At 40.0% G+C, this 21,911-nt stretch overlaps 1 protein-coding gene across 1 annotated transcript; it reads left to right on the top strand.

Annotated features, from left to right (window-relative positions):
- Window positions 1-789: 789 nt before the first annotated feature.
- LOC121485560 (cytochrome P450 2C41) lies at window positions 790-19,548 on the top strand. Its single transcript, XM_041746082.1, has 9 exons — window positions 790-1,007; window positions 3,038-3,200; window positions 3,370-3,519; window positions 6,070-6,230; window positions 8,645-8,821; window positions 11,540-11,681; window positions 11,844-12,031; window positions 16,712-16,853; window positions 19,192-19,548. The coding sequence occupies exons 1-9, from the start codon at window positions 843-845 to the stop codon at window positions 19,371-19,373; spliced, it is 1,470 nt and encodes a 489-aa protein (XP_041602016.1). The 5' UTR covers window positions 790-842; the 3' UTR covers window positions 19,374-19,548.
- The last annotated feature ends 2,363 nt before the right edge of the window (window positions 19,549-21,911 follow it).

The following is a 21,911-nucleotide window of genomic DNA, read 5'->3' as shown; positions in this document are numbered from 1 at the left end:
GGAGAGGGAGAAACAGACTCCCTGCTGAGCAGGGAGCCTGATGCAGGGCTTGATCCCAGGATCCTGAGATCATGACCTGAGCCGAAGGCAGACAACCAACTGAGCCACCCAGGCACCCATCTAGTTCATTCTTAATGTTAGTACAATACACTAAAATATTTCAAAAGGCTTTCATTTTCTAGGACAAAATATACTGGTGTTCAATAAAACATCCAAGGATAAACTTTTTTTGTATATAAGGATTTCCCCCAAATCATGAATTCTCAACTGGTCATTAATCTGAGAATCCAGAATGTTTTAAATTTCTTTTTTTTTTAAGATTTTATTTATTTATTCATGAGAGACACACACAGAGAGAGAGGCAGAGACACAGGCAGAGGGAGAAGCAGGCTCCATGCAGGGAGCCCGACGTGGGACTCGATCCCGGGACTCCAGGATCACACCCTGGGCTGAAGGTAGTGCTAAACCACTGAGCCACCCGGGCTGCTCTGTTTTGCAGTTCTTGTGATCAAATAATTTACTGGCATTCAATTGGAACCACCTAAAGTGTTCAAAAAAAAAAAAAAAAAAAAAAACCAAACAAACAAAAACCAAAACATTACCAGTACCTGGACTCCATCCCAGACCTGTTAGATCAGAACCTCGGGCATAGTATTAGATAGAAGCAAAAGAAAAGAAAAAAAAAAAAAAAAGAACACCATAGTTTTATCTTTATCAGTGGGCCAAAGTCCCTTAAAAAGAGAGATTAAAGTAAATCCAGCTGATGGATTATGAGTCACATGTTGCAGGGAGTGTTACAAAAGCTTTAGATTTCAAGCTCACAGTTGTCCAAGAAAGCTTCCATGGATCCAGTTGTGGTTCTGGTGCTTTGTCTCTCCTGTTGCCTTCTCCTTTCACTCTGGAAACAGAGCTCGAGGAAGGGGAAGCTCCCACCTGGCCCCACACCTCTCCCTTTTATTGGAAATATCCTACAGTTGGATAAAGACTTCAACAAATCCTTAAGCAATGTAAGTATGTTTTATGCTCCTTCAGCAGTTTGCAAACGGTATGTATATTAACCTCTACTTTTAAATAAAATGTGTCTATTAAAATTAATCTATTAAAAATATTGGGATCCCTGGGTGGCACAGCGGTTTAGCGCCTGCCTTTGGCCCAGAGCGCGATCCTGGAGACCCGGACCGAATCCCACGTCGGGCTCCCGGTGCATGGAGCCTGCTTCTCCCTCTGCCTGTGTCTCTGCCTCTCTCTCTCTCTCTCTGTGTGACTATCATAAATAAATAAAAATTTTAAAAAATATATTAAAAATATTGAGATATATCTGTAAAGCAAATACTCCTTGAGAAGCATAGTCAAGAATAGCAGAAAAAGGAGCAACTGGCTGGTTCAGTAAGTAGAACATGCAACTCTTGATTTCAGGGTCCTTATTTTTTTTTTTTAATTTTTCTTTTAATTTATTTATGATAGTCAGAGAGAGAGAGAGAAGCAGAGACGTAGGCAGAGGGAGACGCAGGCTCCATACACCGGGAGCCTGACGTGGGATTCGATCCCGGGTCTCCAGGATCGCGCCCTGGGCCAAAGGCAGGCGCTAAACCACTGCACCACCCAGGGATCCTGACCTTGCAACTTTTGATCTCATGTTCATGAATTTGAGCCACACATTGGGCACTGAGATTCCTTAAAAAAAAAAAAAAAAAAAAAGGAATAGTGGAATAACATAATGTGTTCTATGAATAGAGAAATATTTAGGCTGTTCTGTGGTAGCATTAAAATAATAAAGTTCAGGGCACCTGGGTAGCTTAGGTGATTGAGCATCTGACTCTTGGTTTCTGCTCAGGTCATGATCTCAGGGATCAAGCTGTCATTGGGCACCGAACTCAGCACAGCTCAAGATTCTCTCCTTTGCCCTATGCCCCTCTGCCACTCCCACTCATGTTCTTTCTCTGTCTAAAAGACAAAAGACAGGAATTCTGCCTTTTTTGTTTGTTTCACAGCCTTTTGCTATGATTTCTGCCTGAAGATAAATGGTAAGAGAGGTGTTTTGTGATTAGAGATTTCATTCAAGAAGTCATCTACTAGTCTGTGTGTTTAGTTCAATAGCCATGAAATTGAAGTCTGGAGAAGCAATTGTGCCTGATGTCAAGGAGAGAACTCTAGGTTCGGAACTAGCATGAATGAATGAAAAACAGGAAATCATCAGGGTCAGCATCCTCCAATTCTGTACAAAGCTGCTGTCCATATCCTGTGAACGGTGCAGAATAGAAGAAATTGTTCTTCCATGAGATACTGTGTGTCCTTTCATGTTAGTCATACCAGCAGATCTCAAGCTGGAGTGGGCATTAGCACTATCTGGGGTGATTTAAAACAAACAAACAAACAAACAAACATTTCTAATATCTATCATAAGGCTCCTGAATCAAAATCTCCGGGGGCTAGGGGTTCCTGGCTCAATAGAGCTTGTGACTCTTGATGTTGGAGTTATGAGTTCAAGCTCCATGTTGGGTGTGAACATTACTTAAAAATAAAATCCTTTAAAAAATAAAATAGAATAAAAAAAGAATCTCCAGGGGACGAGCTTTACGGGTGATCCTGAAACAGTTCGGTACTGGTCCCAAAGCTAGGCACTGGGGACTCGTAAGTTGCTCAGACATCAGAGGTTGGCCAACCTAAGTAGGGTTGAAATTTAAGTGTTCTGTTATTAGACACTGGAATTATACAGGAAATTCTTTGAGCTTCAACCTCTTTATCTGTATAACAGGGTAAATAAGCCTAGCTCAAGGTGTTGATGTGATGATTAGTTGTAATAATCTGAGTACCAATTGCGCAGGCCATTGCCTGTCACATCAGAGGCCCTCTATATGTGTCAGCTGTAACAATCTTATTCATATATAAGATCCAGAAATATTGAAGCCACGTGCAGAATAAAAACATCGACAATATGATGATATCAGGCTTAATCATGCACACATACAAAAATCATGCACAAAATATAAATTGTGACTTCTTTTGCTAATATATATTTTTCCTTTGAATTTCTCAGCTCTCAAAAGCCTATGGCCCCGCATTCACTCTGTATTTTGGCATGAAACCCACTGTTGTACTGCATGGGTATGACGCAGTGAAGGAAACCCTGATTGATCTGGGAGAAGAGTTTTCTGCAAGAGGACATTTCCCAATAGGTGAAAAAGTTAGAGAAGGACACGGTAGGTATGCATGTACACATGTGTTCAGCACCGGTTATAGGGTTGGGAAGGATGGAAAACAGGAATTTGAAGAACTCAGCAGAACTTGGCCCATCATGAGTCGCCCAAGTATCCGCTTCCTCCTCCTTGCCTATGGCCTTCCCTCCAGCTTCTGTTCCCCCTTTGGTAGGAATCCTTTTCACCAGTGGAAACAGATGGAAGGAGATGCGACGCTTTGCCCTCACGACCCTGCGAAATTTGGGGATGGGGAAGAGTGACCTTGAGAGCCGAGTTCAAGAGGAAGCCTGCTACCTTGTAGAAGAGTTGAGAAAAACCAATGGTGAGTGATTCTATAGCTCTGGCCTTGGCCGATTGTTCTCTTGTCTCCTGATGTCCTTGGAAACATTTCAGCCTTGTGTGGCGAAACGGGTGTAGCAGAGAGCCACAGGATCTTCTATGTATCTAGGCTTGCTGTGTGTGTCCTTTCATGACTTGTGCATACAGTGTGGGTATAAAAGGTCATTTAATCCTTTTCTGTCCCAAGTGTGTTTATTTCCAAATCATTACATCATAAGTGTAAAACATTAGGGGACTCATTTTAAAAACAAAATTTTTTTTTAAGATTTTATTTATTCATTCATGAGAGACACAGAGAATGAGAGAGGCAGAGACACAGGCAGGAGAAGCAGGCTCCATGCGGGGAGCCCAATATGGGACTCGATCCTGGGGCCCCAGGATCACCCTCTGAGCCAAAGGCAGAGGCTCAACCGCTGAGCCACCCAGGCATCCCATGGACTCATTTTTTTTTTTACAGAACTAGAACAGTATTTTTTCCTATACTGTAAACGTGGGTTACCTATTTCAGAACATGTCACCAGAGTGTACTTGTTAAGTGGACACAGTGGAAGCTACCTCATCACACCCTTATGGTGCTCGTGAAACCAGTGACATGTGCTTTTACTTAATTGGTCTATATGTGTTTAGTCAACTTCATTGATCTTCTGAGCATTTTTTCTAAGGTCTATGTCTACATTGCTGGCTAGTAATGATACTTTTTATGGTTGTAATTGCTTAGGCATCTTTACTGCTGTCCTCATTAATTTTGATGTCCCTGTCAACAACTATTTTGTTTATTTACTTATTTTTAAAAGATTTTATTTATTTATTTGACAGAGCCAGAGAGCACAAGCAGGGGGAATGGCCAAGGGAGAGGGAGAAGCAGGCTCCCTGCTCAGCAGGGAGCCTGATTCAGGGCTCAATTTCAGGACACCAGGATCATGACCTGAGCCCAAGGCAGATGCTTAATGGACTGAGCCACCCAGGTACCCCAACAACTATTTTTTTAAGTTTTTATTTAAAATTCCAGTTATTTAACATACAGGTTTTTTAAAATTAGTTTCAGGTGTACAATGTAATAATTCAACACTTCCATATGTCACCTGGTGCTCATCACAAGTGCCCTCATAATCCCTATCACTTGCTTAACCCATCCCCCCACCCACCTCCCTTCTACTAACCATTAGTTTGCTTTCTACAGTTAAAAATCTGTGATCTTTGAAGTGCTTGTCACAATGAATCTGTCAGTCTGGATTCCAAATTACTCTGTTTTTAAATTCTTTCTCTCAAATGAAGTGAAAGATTAAAAACCAGATTTTTTTTTAAACCAGATTTTAGCTGTGAATTTCACAGGCATGCGCACACACACACACACACACACACATACACACACAGACACAGAAATCTCAAGATCTTCCCAAATCATCCCTTAGGTTTTAAAATAAATTTTTCTGAAAGCTTAGTGTCCTTGCATGTTTCAGCTAACAAGGGGTCTGGAATAACAGCTAACTAAAATTCCCTCTCCTTCCTCATTTTTTATTCTGGTCACCTTTAATTACATTGATGATATGAAGTTGAAGGTTTTTACAGATAAAGTTTATTGATCATTTGATTATAGAAATTTCATTGAAAGGGCACCTGGGTGGCTCAGTGATAGAGCATCTATCTGCCTTTGGCTCAGGTTGTGATCCCAGGGTCCTGGGATCAAGTCCCACATTGGGCTCCCCGCAGGGAGTCTGCTTCTCCCTCTGCCTATGTCCCTGTTCTAGTAAGTTTTATATAGTTGTTTGCCTGCTTATTTATGTTCTCTGAGTCTCTCATGAAAGTGTTTATGTGCCTCCTGTGGTAGAATCCTGTTTCTTGGGACGCCTGGGTGGCTTAGTGGTTGAGCCAGAGGTAGAGTGGTTGGTAGAGGCAGAGACATAGGCAGAGGGAGAAGCAGGCTCCATGCAGGGACTCCGGGATCATGACTTGAGCCAAAGGCAGGCGCTAAACCACTGAGCCACACAGGGATCCCAAAAGTGACTAAGTTCCTTAAAGTTTTTCTTTTGCTTTTCAAAATAATAGTTACCTTGGGTCCGAATCAAGTAAACAAAGATAGTGATCTAATTGGAGTATTTGGAGAACTATTATTAAACAAACTAGGATAGAATGGACATTGCAGGGATCCCTGGGTGGCGCAGCGGTTTGGCGCCTGCCTTTGGCCCAGGGCGCGATCCTGGAGACTTGGGATCGAATCCCACGTCAGGCTCCCGGTGCATGGAGCCTGCTTCTCCCTCTGCCTATGTCTTTGCCTCTCTCTCTCTCTCTCTCACTGTGTGCCTATCATAAATAAATAAAATAAAAAAAATTAAAAAAAAAAAAAGAATGGACATTGCATTTAAGAGAAAAGTGTTGTGTTGATTTTAAGCATGCTGAAATTTTTGCTGATAAAAGGAATTGCTAGGTAGATATTGCTTTAGAGATCCTAAAAATTGTCATTACCTATTATCAACAATAAAGACTTTTATATGCGTGTTTTAATGGTATTTTATAAATTTTTCCTATTCTTTAGCCTTACCATGTGATCCCACTTTTATCTTGGGCTGTGCTTCCTGCAATGTGATCTGCTCCATTATTTTCCAGAATCGTTTTGACTATACAGATCAGACTTTAATTGGTTTCTTGGAAAAACTTAATGAAAACTTCAGGATTTTGAGCTCCCCATGGATCCAGGTGAGGTCAAGATCCTCTCTTTTCTCTGACAAGTCCAAAATTGTGTATGGATCATTCTGTGAAGTGAATGAAAACTGGGCATTTGGATATTATAATGTGGTAACTGTGGAAATGAAATTCTTCATCCTCCCTGAGATTTTTTTTTTTTTTAATTTGTTTTGCTTGCTATGGGTTTATTTTGCTTTTTGCTTTCTATAGGCTATAGATGTATATTTAGTGACTTTTCTGAACCGGTTTGCTAAGTCTCTGTCATGTATGGTCTCTGAAATCTTTGATTCTTTAACTTGTGTTCAGCTAGTGTTTTGATGGAGTTTTCCTTGAATGGGACAAGCGGAAAAGAAGGGAGGAGGAGGGGGTGTGGGGAGACAGAGAGAAGAAGGGAGAGGAAGGAAGGAAGAAAGGGAGGGAGGGAGGGAGGGAGGAAGGGAGGAAGGAGGGAAGGACAGACTAAAGAACTCTTCCAAATCGGTTCTGTTCTGGGGCACTCCCTTCAGTGCTTTTATCAGACTGTTTTCAATTCTTTCTCAATCCTGTTGCTTACACACTGAGCCAATATCAGCCAGAGGTGAAAGCTTAAGGTCTTTTGAGGTCTTTTCTTAGCCTATGTCCTGTTTTCTGAATTTTAAAATGTCTAAATTCCTCAGTATACATGGGTACTTTTGAATGCCCTGATTTCTAGAAGATATTCTCTCCCCAGCTTTTCTTCCCAGCATCTGGTGCTCTATCTTAAATAATCTTTGCCTCAGGAGGCTGTGGATTATTCATTTGCCTTACAGAAGTTTTGAGACATGCCTGTTGCTTTCCCACCCTGAGTTCTAGGTTAGATGAAACAAAGACAAGAGTCTTTGTCAGTCCTTCAGATTGCCCCAGGGAAATTGCAACAGAGTAAAAACACAATATTTTGTAAAATCCGCTCTAGTCTCTTGAACTAGAAACCAGAGTCCCACACAAGGAGCTGCCCTTGTTAAAACCACTGCCAAACTGAGGAAGGAGGTGGGACAGGGGCAAATTAAATATTCCACAAGCTTCCCCACCATTTTCAAGTTATCTTTTTCTTGATTCAGCATTCACATGATGGCTATAAGCCTTTGTTTTCTAGAGTTCTGACAAGTTGATTCTTATGGTTTTTGCTAAAACTTTTTAAAAACATTTTATTTATTTATTATGAGAGACACACACACACACACACACACAGAGAGAGAGGTAGAGACACAGGCAGAGGGAGAAGCAGGCTCCATGCAGGGAGCCCGACGTGGGACTTGATCCCGGGTCTCCAGGATCACACCCTGGGCCATAAGGCAAACGCTTAACCACTGAGCTGCCCAGGTATCCTGGTTTTTGCTAAAAATTTTCGGCCTTTTTTTTTTTTTTTTTTTTTTGAGAGTCCTGCCTTTGAAGGTGTGTACTCTAACATTTTCACTGGTCATACTCGGTGGAGTGAATTTTTGAATACCATACTCCTCTCCTGCCCAGGGCAAGCGTCATGGAGTGTACATCTGGGAAGGATAGTTGAAACCTTTATTTCACAGACAAGAAGACAAATATCCAAATGTGGAGCTGGTGGAATTCAAGCCCATTGACTCCTTGGCCAGTGGTCTTTCCAAGGCCCAGTTTTGGTAACTGTCCAGAAACATGCCCACAGCAGTTAATGGGCATTCAGGTCCTTGCTGAAAGGTTCCTTTTGCCCACAAGGTTTGTCCTCCACTCACACTTAGTGACCTCTTCATCATATTCCTTCACAGAAATATGTTAATTTAGGAAGGAGGAGAATATCTCCTTCAAGCAGAGAAAACCTTTGGGACCATGGATGCCACCAGGGAACACTGATGAGGGAGTAGCTTGTGCTATGAATTAGGTTTTGCCCAACCTCCCTTAACTTCAGTCTTTTTTTTTTTTTTAAGATTTTATTTATTTATTCATGAGAGACAGAGAGAGAGGCAGAGACACAGGCAGAGGGAGAAGCAGGCTCCATGCAGGGAGCCTGATGTGGGACTCGATCCCGGGTCTCCAGGATCACATCCTGGGCAGAAGGCAGGGGCTAAACTGCTGAGCCACCCGGGCTGCCCAACTTCAGTCTTCATCTATAAAATATGAATCATAGTAATTCATGGCATTCTATATTTCAAGGTTGTAGGGAAGAATTAATATTAAAATGAGAGAATGGATGTAAAGATGCTTTAATACTATAGGGTTGATGTATGATGTGTAGGAGAATATCATGTATCATCATCTGGTCAGAGTTTCCCCTCAGGTTCTCTATGAGCACAGAGGATTACTTTATACACACAATACAAAATGCTCCCCCAGAAGACAGAGACCATTTTGTCTTCATCTCATTTTTTAACCAGGGCTTGGCACGTTTTATATATGCTTTCAAAACTTTTTTACTTTATTATTTTTTTTTTATCTTTAAGGCCTACAATAGTTTCCCTGCTCTCCTTCATTATCTCCCAGGAAGCCATAACACAGTATTTAAAAATACTGCTTTCATAAATAGTTACATTTTGGAGAAAATAAAAGAACACCAAGAATCCTTCGATGTTAACAATCCTCGTGATTTCATTGATTATTTCCTGATGAAAATGGAACAGGTAAAATGCAGATCAGTTATTTGTTTACTTGTGGTTTTGGTTCACTGATTTGTTCTCTGCTTATTGAGGATATTTAAATTGTCAGGTAAGAAATGCTTGACAAGCACTTTAGGTACTTATGTATGCATAGATCTGGATTGAGCATCATAGAATGTGTTGTAAAGAGCTAATTCTAGAGAAGGAAGTTCCTTCATCTGAGGCCATCATTACTTTATCCAATCACTTTGTAGCTCTGCTCAGAAATGAGAAACCAGTGAGTAGCCTAACATGGCAAGATGTCAACGATAATGATGAAGATGATTGTCAAAGAATTGTCCCTGGATTTCAATTGAACTGCTCAAATCACATATTCTAGGTGGAATGAAGTGAAGAAACTGGTCAAGTGGTTTGAAGAAACTAGAAGAACAAAGAGAATTACTTCCACTCTCTGCTTTCTCTGCCATTAGGGCAATGATTTTTATCTTTCTAGCGATCAGCTGATTTGAGAATCTTATTAAAAGTATGGTCACCTTCCCAGAAGAATGTACCTATGTGCATGTTTTTGTATTTTGCACATATTTTGAGGGATTTCCTTAATGCTAGTAAGACTCTCCACTGATTCTAGGCTAAGGAAGTTTCTGATATCTCTCATACTTCAATTAGCAGTATTTCCTTAATACTATATTTAAAAACTGCATTGCTCCTCTGGACTTCATGATAGTATTTAGATTCTAGCTTATTATTCCTTTTGTTGTTGTTAATATCTTCACATAGTATAATTCACATACCATACCGTTCCCACATCTCAAGCACAATTCAGTAATTGTGTATTTTCAGATTTGTGCAACTACCACCATAATCAATTACCGGGCATTTTCATCACCCTCAAAAGAAGCCCCATAAGATTGAGTACTCATTCCATTATTCTCAAAGCCTTCCAGCTTCAGGATTCACTATTCTACTTTCTGTCTCTATAGATTTACTATTCTGGATGTTTCACAGTAATGGATTTATACAGTATATAGTCTTTTGTTCTAGCTTCTTTCACTTCATACCTTAGGCATAAAATTAGGCATAAAGTTGATAACCTATGTGTATGGAAGCACTGATTCTTCAAATTTACTTCAACAGATAGAAATGCTAATAATGGTTTATAACTGACCTATTCCTTTTCCTGGCCTTACAGTAATTTGGGGTTGGCAAGGTTAGAAAAGTGTGTGATGTTGATGTTACCAATGGGTCTAGCAATAGAGCCATTGAGGTTAAGCCTGCCTTAATGGAGTTGATGGCATGTTAGGCATGCCACAGGTCTTGGGCATTGTAAGAATCTTATTAATGTTGGCCTAGAGGACTGGATAGGAAGAAATTTTTTTGTGTGTATTTTAGTGACTTTCTTAGTCAATATTTCAAATGGCCACATTGTTGTTGTCAATTTCATTTCACCCTTATCTTAAACCAACTTCAGTTGTCCTTGTGAGGTGCTTTTACTCCACTTAAAATTTATGAGATCTCTTTGTAGTCAGTCTCTTATCCTCAGCATCTGCCTCACTCTCCTTCATCCACTATGGGTGGTTAATGCTCAAATTTTCTGTCTGTAATATTCTATTTGTATCCCCATTAATTCCTGCACTTGTTTCCTAAACCAAATTGCCTCCTGCCTCACATCTGGAATACAATAGCAGCTGGCCCCCTTTTGTCTTTGTAAATCCATTCTCCCAATAATCTGTTCTTGAATGTGCTGCCATGTTAGCTTTTGCATATTTTTAACTACATAATGAGTTTTTAGGCAATATAGAGTCCATAGAAATTCTATAACAGAAGAGGAGAATTGCAAACTCTTGATCATGGTTTATGCCATTTTTCAAGATATGGCTCTAATTTACTCATTTCTATCAGTTAAGATTGCATTTGCCTACCAACAAGAGAAAACCCAATTAACAATGTTTTAAAGAAATAGTTGGTTTATTTACCTCATATAGAGAGGATATCATGTTGAACAGTCCAGGACTTGTACAGTAGTCCTGAAGTATCATGGACTCAGGTGCTTTCTTCCATTTTTATTTAGCATTCTTTGTTTTGCTTTTTTTTTTTTTTTTAAGATTTTATTTACTTATTTGAGACAGAGACCAAGATAGTGAAGGAGATCGCAAGAGAAAGTGGGGAGGAAAGGGAGAAGCAAGCTTGCGGCTGAGCAGGGATCCCCATTCGGGCCTTGATCCCAGGACTCTGGGATCATGACCTGAGCCAAAAACAGATGCTTAACTGACTGAGCCACCCAGGTGCCCCTTTATTTAGCATTCTTAGTATGTAGGCTTCATGTTCATGTTTCCAGATGATATCTATACTGCCTCCACCTATATGTGTGTGTAGCTCTGCAGTAAGAAGAAGGAAGGAAAGAAAGTGACATCAATAGGCTATTGCTATATGTGTGTGTAGCTCTGCAGTAAGAAGAAGGAAAGAAAGAAAGTGACATCAATAGGCTATTGATGAGAAATGGATTGCTTGGCCAATTTAGCTGCAAAAGAGGCTAGGAAATGAAATTTGTAGGAAAGCAAAGGATAAGGGAATAGGAAATAAAGATTGGGTCAACTAATCCAGACAATTTTCCATACCATACAGTTGTTATTTTAACACTGCAGTTTCTAAGTTTGCTTAAATTTATAACGATGTGTTACTTTGGATTAGTTGTAATCACATATCCTGGTGAACCAGTAAATACTTACGCCAAATAATTCCTAGGAAAAGCACAACCAGCCATTGGAATTTACTTTCGAAAACTTGAGAACTATTGCCACTGATTTGTTTGGAGCTGGGACAGAGACAACAAGCACAACCCTACGATATGGTCTCCTGCTCCTGCTGAAACATCCAGAAGTCACAGGTATGGCCAGCATGGTGGGCAGAGTGTGCTTTGGGGCATAAAACTGATGTTTATAATGATGTTGGAATACCTAACATCTCTATTTCATATTACCTGAATTGGCATGTAAACGTATGTATGCATTTGTCTCTTCGTTCATCAGTCTCATTTGTATTTTATCAGTGAAAGTCCAGGAAGAGATTGACCGTGTAATTGGCAGACACCAGAGGCCTCGCATGCAGGACAGGAGTCGCATGCCCTACACGAATGCGGTACTGCATGAGATCCAGAGATACATTGACCTTGTCCCAAACGGCCTGCCTCATGCAGTGACCTGTGACGTTAAATTTAGAAACTATGTCATCCCCAAGGTAAGATGTGTTTCTCCTACACCTGACTTCAGCGCTCATGAAGTTCCCATATTCACAGTATGGTTTCAAACCTCTACCAATATTTATGAGAAAAGTGTGAAAATCATACTTGTGGCAGCTTGATGGATTTTGTGCTGTTTCCAGTTTGAGACTATAAATTTTTTTAAGATTTTATTTATTTATTCATGAGAGACACACAGAGAGAGGCAGAGACATAGGCAGGGGGAGAAGCAGGCTCCCTACAGGGAGCCTGATGCGGGACTTTATCCCAGAACCCCAGCATCACAACCTGAGCCAAAGGCAGATGCTCAACCACTAAGCCACCCAGGTGCCCCAGGCTATACATTTTTACGACAGGTTTCAGTATCTGGTTGTGTAAATTTTCCAAATTTGTTCTATTTCTTTAATATTGTTTTAGCTACTCTTATCTGTTTACATTTCCAAATAAATTTTAGTATCAGTTTAATCAATTAATCAAAGCTCTTGGCAGTGATTTTTATCAGGGTGATAGTAAATTAATTTGGAAAGAATTGACATGTTGAATCTTTCAATTCATGGATATGGTATATTCTCCACTTTATTTGGGCTTTCTTTAATTTTTTTCAATATTTTCCGTGTAGTGGCTTGTACATCTATTAGGTTTTTCCTAGATAAATGATATTTTTGATGTTATTATAAATAGTATAATTTTTTAAATGCCTATTCTACTTTTTTGGAAATATAATTGACTTTATTATTTTGAATGCCTTATCTCTAGCAACCTTTATTACTAGACTTAATTGTCTTTATTATTTAATTGGCTTTATTATTTTGAATGCCCTATGTCAGCAACCTTTCCAGATACACTTATCGTTGTTAATAATTTGTGGATTTGTAATTTCCATGTACACAGTTCTGTGATGTGGTTTAATATTTGTTTTAAATTTTTTTTTAATTTTTATTTATTTATGATAGTCACAGAGAGAGAGAGAGAGAGAGAGGCAGAGACATAGGCAGAGGGAGAAGCAGGCTCCATGCACCGGGAGCCCGATGTGGGACTCGATCCCGAGTCTCCAAGATCACGCCCCGGGCCAAAGGCAGGGGCCAAACCGCTGTGCCACCCAGGGATCCCTAATATTTGTTTTAATAACTACTATTTGAGCTTTAAATTTTATATAGTTACAATTAAATTTTATTTAAAGATAAGTAACCATGGATCACTCACAGCCACTGTGTTGGACAGGATTGTTCTGTTTTTTTTTTTTTTTTTTTCTGTAATACTTAAAATCTTATCTTAAAACCATCCTTAATTCTGCAATACTAAAAACTCAAAAATTAAAAATAAATATGTTTGCTGCAATTTCATCCAGGGACCAAAACCTAACTTGAACTGAAGTGAATCTATTTATATTCTTGTTGATGCCACTTTGTGTAAATATCATGTTTTGCTAAAGAAATATCAATGTGGGGGCACCTGGCTGGCTCAGTTAGTGAAGCATGTGACTCTTGATCTTGGGGTTGTAAATTCAAGCCCTATGTTGCATTTAGAGATAATTTAAAATAAAATCTTAAAAAAAAAAAAAAGGAAATATCAATGTGTTTGATTATATGGTACTACATTATTGGGAGTATTTTACTTTATTTAAAGATTGATTTATTTGAGGGAGAGAGAAAGCAAAAGAGAGCACAAGTGGAAGGAGAGGTGTAGAGGAAGAGAGTTCCAATTGCTTTAGATACCCTCCACCACTTGCCATTTTGGTGTTTTTACATTTTAGATACTAAAAGTGCTTGTGTAGTGATATCACATTTTGTTTTACTTCTATTTTCTGGATGGACAATGATGTTTTGCTTCTTTTCATATGCTGATTGACTATTCATATATATTTTTTGGTAGAATGCTGAAGTAATATTCCTATAAGGTAAGGTCATTTACTTATTTAATTATTGCAATCCTTTATATATTTTATATGTAAGTCTTATATCATATGTAGGTGTTGCTAACATTTACTCTCAACCTGTGGGTTGTTGTTTTTTTTTTCTTTCTTCCTTATGTGTTCAAAGAATGTCTTTCAAAGAGCAGAAGTTTTGGATTTTGTTGGAGTCCAATTTATCAATTGTTTTTCTTTTGACTTGTGCTTTTGTGTCCTACCTTAAAAATTTGTTGCTGACATGTGTTCCCAAATACTTGCCCTTATGTTTTCTTCTACGAGTTTTATACTTTCAGTTTTTATATTTAGGTCTGTGACCCATTTACAGTTCATTTTTACTTATAGTGTAAAGTGGTAATTGTATTTTTTTGTTGTTTTTCTGGATATCCAGAACTTGTCCCAGAATCATTTATTGAAAATATACTTGCTTTTTAAATCTTACAGTAACACTTCTATGTATTACTTGTCTTAAGATATATAAAGCAATAATTTTGAAAATAAAATTATAGATTTTAAATATGAGAAACTTAGAAGATGGAATTTCCTTCTAATTTTTAATTTAAAAAATTAAAAAATATAAATAGCATTTAAACACACACAATGGCTCTGTAATGTCTTATGTATATATAAATAATATATATGAAAATGTGTATACATTTATATTTTAAGTGCATATCTACTTATGTCCATCAATCTTTCTCATTCCTAAATACTGCGGTATGTGCCTTCTAAGAACAAGGGCTTCCTTCAGAGTAATAACAGCATTCACACTTAAGGATTTATCATCTATACAATAATTTTATCTAATATATAGTCTATAATTATATTTTTTTCAATTATCCTAAAATATCGTTTATAGCTTTTTTTGAGGGGGCATCTAGTATCTTTTTTTTTTCCTAAAGATTTATTTATTTATTCATGAGAGACACAGAGAGTGAGAGGCAGAGACACAGGCAAAGGGAGAATCAGGCTCCCTCTGGGGAGCCTGATGCGGGACTTTATCCCAGGACCCCAGGATCACGACCTGAGCCAAAGGCAGACACTCAACCACTGAGCCACCCAGGTTCTCGTGGGGGCATCTTCTGTCAAATCAAAGAATAAGTATGTAATTTGATTATCTGTCCCTTTTGGCCCCTTTTGTGAAGATCAGTTCCTCTTCCTTTATTTGTTTCATTTCAGTACACTTACAGTTTTGAAGAGTCCAGGACAGTTGTCATGTAGAATATTCCTCAGTCTATTTTGGTGTGGTTTTGGTTTTGTTTTGAGATTAGATTCCAAAGCTGTGTTTTGGAGAAGAAAATTACATAGATGATGTATATGTCCCACTACATCACATTTTGGCTAGAGACATGTAATATCAATTTATACCATTATTGGTGATGCTAAGGAAATCACTTATTAAGGAGGTATCTGCCATAATTCTCTACTGCTGAGATTCTATTTTTCTTTTCTTTTTTTTTTTTTAAGATTTTATTTATTTATTCATGAGAGACACAGAGGGAGAGAGAGAGAGAGAGAAGAGACACAGGCAGAGGGAGAAGCAGGCTCCATGCAGGGAGCCCGACGTGACTCAATGGCAGGTCCCCAGGATCACGCCCTGGGATGAAGGCAGGCATTCAACTGCTGAGCCACCCAGGCGTCTCAGTAAATACATTTTAAAAATAGAATCTCGTCAGGCTCCCTGTATGGAGCTTGCTTCTCCCTCTGCCCATGTCTCTGCCTCTCTCTCTCTCTCTCTCTTTCTCTCTCTCTGTCTCATGAATAAATAAATAAAACAAAACAAAACCAACAAAAAAGACTCATATACCGTATCAACTGAGCCAGCCAGGTTGCTCCACCAGAGTCATTTCGAATCAGATCAGACCTCAATTTTTTTTTTAAGGATTTTATCTATTTATTTGACAGAAAGAGCACAAGCAGGGAGAGTGGCAGGCAGAGAGATAGGGAGAAGCAGGCTCCCCACTGAGCAAGGGCCCCAGGACCACGACCTGAGCCGAGGATAGACACCCAACCAACTGAGCCACCCAGGTGCCCAAGACCTCTATTTTTAAAAGTCCTATGAACAGATTAGTAATACTCCCGACTTTTCAAGAGCCAACAGAGGCTTCGGTTTTATTTATTTATTTATTTATTTTTAATTTCTTATTTATTTATTTTTTATTTTATTTATTTTTTAAAATTTATTTTTTTTTTTTAAAGATTGTATTTATTTATTTGAGAGAGAGAGAACATGAGCAAGGGGAAGAGAAGAGGAAGAAGCAGAGGGAGAGAGAGAATCCCAAGCCAAATTTGTGCTGAGCTTGGAGCCCAACTTGGAGCTTGATCTTACGACCTTGAGATCCCAATTTCAGCTGAAACCAAGAGTTGGACACTCAACCAATTAAGCCACCCAGGCACCCCAAGACACTTCCATTTTAAACCATAATCCACATGAGGTGCATGAAAACTGAGGCGATGAAATAGAGCAGTGAGTGGACAGACACAAGCGTCCAAACATTGTGATCAGTGGAGGTGATTCAGAGGTCTGGTGCCCAAGTAACCAAGTGCTCAGTATTTCAGACCCTACTGGAGGCCATTTTAGCATCCTGACTAGCATGGCCTTAATATCATCCCAGTTTATTACTTGGTCTGTCTAGCTGAAAATGCCATTGCTCTTCTTTGGATGTGGGATTCCTCACATATAGATCAAAATATGGAACTAAGTGATTTGCGACATTTCTTCCAGCTCCACACCTTCTTTATAACCCAGCTTATCTTCATCTGTTCATTCCAGGGCACAACTATATTAATATCACTGTCTTCTGTGCTATTTGATGAAAAAGAATTCCCCAGACCAGAGATATTTGACCCTGCCCACTTCCTGGATGATAGCGGCAACTTCAAGAAGAGTGACTACTTCATGGCTTTCTCAGCAGGTAATAAGAATTAATTTCCTTAGGTGCTGAAGGGGAGAAAATATTTTGGGGGAATCAGTTGAAACTTACATGATACCAGCTCAAGGCTGGATAGAATTGTTCTTTGTCCATGACCAGAAGCATCAGTCCCAATGCCAATGCACTTTCCCCTACTCACCATACATCCTCATTATTGGAACTTTGACTCGGTGACCCCGTGAGAAAGCTAGAGAATTAAGTTCATTGAATTCGGCCTCTAGATATATCACTGAACCACCAAGAGCTCCTCTTAGCAGATGAAACTCATTTAGACTTTACTCTCTGGCCATATATAACTACTCAACTTTGAATTAAGTATCTTCTATGTGGGATGTCTGTGTCTGACTTCAGCTCAGGTCATGATCTCAGGGTCCTGGGATTAAGTCTTGCCTTGGGCTCCCCACTCAGTAGGGAATCTGCTTGTCCCTCTGCCCTTCCCCACCACTCATACTCTCTCTCTCTCAAATAAATAGATAAATAAACAAAATCTTTTAAAAAAGATATCTTCTATGTGATATCACTTACTGCCCAGTTATATAATATATATAAGTATCCATAAGCACAGAACAGACACCAAAGAGGCTCACACTCTAGTGAGGGAGGCAAATTAGTAAATCTAGTAAGACTAGTGTTGTGGGAGAGAAAAACACAGGCTGCTCAGGAGACCAGAAGAGGGGGACGCCTGGGTGGCTCAGCGGTTGAGCATCTGCCTTCACGCCCAGGGTGTGATCCTGGAGACCCAGGATCGAGTCCCACATCAGGCTCCCTGCAGGGAGCCTGCTTCTCTCTCTGCCTATGTCTCTGCCTCTCTCTGTGTGTCTCTCATGAATAATAAATAAAATATTTAAAACAAGGAGACCAGAAGAGGAAGCTGCCTGCTTCCTGCTCATTCATACTCTACAGTGAGGCATAAAGTGGAATAAACAGCATTCTAACAGCAGAAAAGGAATTTGAGGGCAGCCTGGGTGGCTCAGCAGTTTAGCGCCAACTTTGGCCCAGGGCGTGATCCTGGAGTCCCGGGATCGAGTCCCAGGTCAGGCTCCCTGCATGGAGCCTGCTTCTCCCTCTCTCTCTCTCTCTCTCTCTCTCATAAATAAATAAATAAAATCTTTAAAAAAAAAAAAAAAAAAAGGAGGGCAGCCTAGGTGGCTCAGCGGTTTAGCGCCACCTTCAGCCCAGGGTGTGATCCTAGAGACCTGAGATCGAGTCCCACGTGGGGCTCCCTGTGTGGAGCCTGCTTCTCCCTCTGCCTGTGTCTCTGCCTCCCTCTCTTTCTCTCTTTGTGTCTCATGAATGAATAAATAAAATATTTTTTTTTTAAAAAGGAATTTGAGCTGCCTCACAGGGGACAGGGAGCAAGAAAAGAAGAGAAGGCAGCACACTGTGGACCATAGGAGCAGGAGATTATAGAGGAAATGACATGAGACATAGTTCCTGAAAGAAGTATAAGAGAAGTGGACCTTAACCAAAGGGAACAGCATGAGATAAAGCTGGAAACTTCATGGAGTGTTGGAGATTGATGATGAGTGTGTTTGGCTAGAACTGGAAGTAGAGGGTACGGAGGATGGAAGGAGGGATATGGAAGGTCAAACTGGGAACAGAATGTGGAGGGCCAATTTAGCCCATTTGGCCTCATCATAGGACAAATTAAGGAGACATTGAATAATTTAAAGTGAGAGAGTGACACTTGTAGACATGTGTTTTTGAAATTACATGAAGGGGGCACCAGGGTGGCTCAGCGGTTGAGGGTCTGCCTTTGGCTCAGGGTGTGATCCTGGTCTGGGATTGAGTCCCGCATGGGGCTCCCTACCAGGAGCCTGCTTCTTCCTCTGCCTGTATCTCTGCCTCTCTCTCTCTGTGTCTCTCATGAATAAATAAATAAAATATTTCTTAAAAAATGAAATCACATGAAGGGAAAAAAATCTTTGTCTAAATTTTATGCCCAAGGTAGAAAGGGAAACACAGATATATGAGTTCCCTTCTCTTAGTCCTCCCTCCAATGCACTTGGACAGGTGGATGTATTTCTACAAGAATTTGTGGAAACTGGAAATGTGAAAATAGCAATTATAATATGGGAATACATAATGAAGTGCTTGATATAGGCCTGATACTCAAGAGATATTTGTTGAATAAAGAGTTCCCGTGAAGATACTCCGTGAATAGCAACCATTTCTATCCTTCTATCCATCTGTCCCTCTAACCTTCCTTACGGCTATCCATCAGTATAGTCATCCATCAGATAATTTTTGTGACATACTTTTTGGGGCAGTTCAAAACATAGCATTCAAGGAACAAATCCCTTGTGTTTGTTATTTTCAGGAAAACGAATTTGTGTGGGAGAAGGACTGGCCCGCATGGAGCTGTTTTTATTCCTGACCACCATTTTACAAAAATTTACTCTGAAGCCTCTGGTCGATCCAAAGGACATTGATACCACCCCACTTGCCAGTGGGTTTGGCCGTGTCCCACCCACCTACCAGCTCTGCTTCATTCCCGTGTGAGGAAAGGCAGACCACCTGCCTGCTGCTGTGCTATTGTCTGTAGATCCTCTTCCTCTGGGGTATCATTCATCTCCCTCTCACTACTGGGGATGCTTTCCCCGACCTTATCTCATATTTCCCCATTCCTTCCATTCCCAGTGAACATCCAACCTCCATTAAAGGAAAGTCTCCAGAATTTCTTTGCACAAATGCTGTGCTGTTTTTTATACTCTGTTACACGTGTATTTGCCACCACATATGCTAATACTTATCTAATATTGAGCTGTTATTATGTTATCCCTGTGAAATGAAACAAAATGATTAGTAAAAGCAAACACAGAGCCATTTGTCCTCTGCATGTTCTAAATGGAAACCATTATCATTTGCTGTACCAGTTCTTAGACTTTCCTTCTTTTGTGCACAATACTGGTAAGAAATGGAAGAAAATAGAGTCCAAAGAGGCCACTCTGTCCTCATGATGATAAGCACAGAGAGGGGCAAAGGGGGAAAGGGCAGGAAAGCTCTTTTGGCTTTGTGCCATCTACAGTTCCTTAAGCTTGGATTTGAAAGTGAGAAAAGTTGTGTCCAGGAGCCAGGTAATAGTGAGAAGATCAGTGATAGGGAGGAAAAAATAATCAGTGTAGAATTCATTTCTCTGCTTTGGGCCAGTGTGACCACGAAAGATTTGACATTTTCTTAGTTTGTGTTTCGAACTTAGAGTTAAGATTTAACATATGCTTTCATATTGCTAATCAAATCTTCTAAGTGTCATTCTTTGCTCCCTGACCTAGAACAGAATCCCTGGGGCAGTGGGTGGAGGACTTCACTTCCACCACATTGTTTTATATCTAACACATGTGTGATGCTATGATCCTAAAGTCTTTATTTTTTATTTTATTTTATTTATTTATTCATGAGAGACACAGAGAGAATGAGAGAGGCAGAGACACAGGCAGAGAGAGAAGCAGGCTCCATGCAGGGAGTCCGATGTGGGACTTGATCCGGGACTCCAGAATCACGCCCTGAACCAAAGGCAGACGCTCAACTGCTGAACCACCCAGGTGTCCTGCCAGGGAAATTTTTAAATGATAAAAACATGGGCAAATGATTTGAATGGACAAATTACAGAAAAGGAAATGAAATGGTGACTAGGTACATGAAAATATCTTGGCAACAAAAGGTACACTTGACCTTAGCCAAAAAGCTGAGATGCAATAGAAATAAAAGGTACAAATTAAAACTACATTATATTCCTTTAAACCTTGATTAGTAAATGAAAAGATTTAATGGTGGGCATCCTGGGTGGCTCAGCAGTTAGCGTCGCCTTCAGCCCAGGGTGTGATCCTGGAGACCCCGGATCAAGGCCCACATCGGGCTCCCTGCTGGAGCCTGCTTCTCCCTCTGCCTGTGTCTGCCTCTCTCTGTGTGTGTCTCTCATGAATAAGTACATAAAATCTTAAAAAAAAAAAAAAAAAAAAAAGATTTAATGGAAGTATTAGCAAATGTGTGTGCCACTAAGCAGTCTTGTGTATTGTTCTAAAGTTATCTTCTCTGTGAAGCCTATACCCTGAGATTCTTTTTTTTTTTTTTTTAATTAATTTGTTTATTTATTTGAGAGAGAGAGGTGGGGAGGGGCAGAGGGAGAGAGAAACTTGAGCAAACTCTGAACTCACCAGGAGCCCAGCATGGGCTCAATTCCATGACCCAGAGATCATGAGCTGAGCCAAGTGGAAATCAAGAGTTGCACACTCAAATGACTGCACCATCCAGGCACCCCTGCCCTGAGATTATTGTAAACTTGTAAACTCTACTCCATCATAACTTTCCCTCTCTTTTAGCTTTTGAGGCTCTTTATGATATTTTTGCCACTTTGCATGTTTCATGTTAATTAACCTTTCTCATAAACCCAGGGGGTGGATAATATTTGTGTTTCCTAATGGTGCTATAACAAATTACCACCAAGTGTCTCCAAACAACACAGATTTACTATCTTATAATTCTAGAGTTCAAAAGTCCAGTATATGTGACCTTGGGCTAAAATCAAGGTGCTGACAGGGCTGCTTCCTTCTGAGACTCTAGGGAAGAATCCATTGCCCTGCCTTTATAGCTTTGAGATGTGACCAGCATTCCTTGGCTCATAACTCCTTCCTCCCATCACTCTCATCCTCTTGCTTGTCTTCTCCTCACTCTGATCTTCCTGCCTCCCCCTCCTAAGGACTGGTGTGATTAAATTTGGTCCATCTGGCTAATTTAGGATAACTTTCTTATTTTAAAATCCTGAACTCGGGGATTCCTGGGTGGTTCAGCGGTTTAGCGCCTGCCTTGGCCCCAGATGTGATCCTGGAGTCCCGGGATCGAGTTCCGCATAGGGCTCCTTACATGGAGCCTGCTTCTCCCTCTGCCTGTGTCTCTGCCTCTCTCTCTCTGTCTCTGTGTCTCTCATGAATAAGTAAATAAAATCTTGAAAAAAATATATAAAAAGGAAATCCTGAACTTAATCATATTTACACAGTTCCTCTCACCCTTTAAGGTATATAATCACAAGTCCTGGGGATTAGA

This window comes from Vulpes lagopus, chromosome 2, assembly GCF_018345385.1.
Source record: "Vulpes lagopus strain Blue_001 chromosome 2, ASM1834538v1, whole genome shotgun sequence".
Taxonomy (NCBI): Eukaryota; Metazoa; Chordata; class Mammalia; order Carnivora; family Canidae; genus Vulpes; species Vulpes lagopus.
The sequence above is the reverse complement of the archived record's forward strand: the minus strand, read 5'-3'. Positions and strand labels throughout refer to the sequence as shown.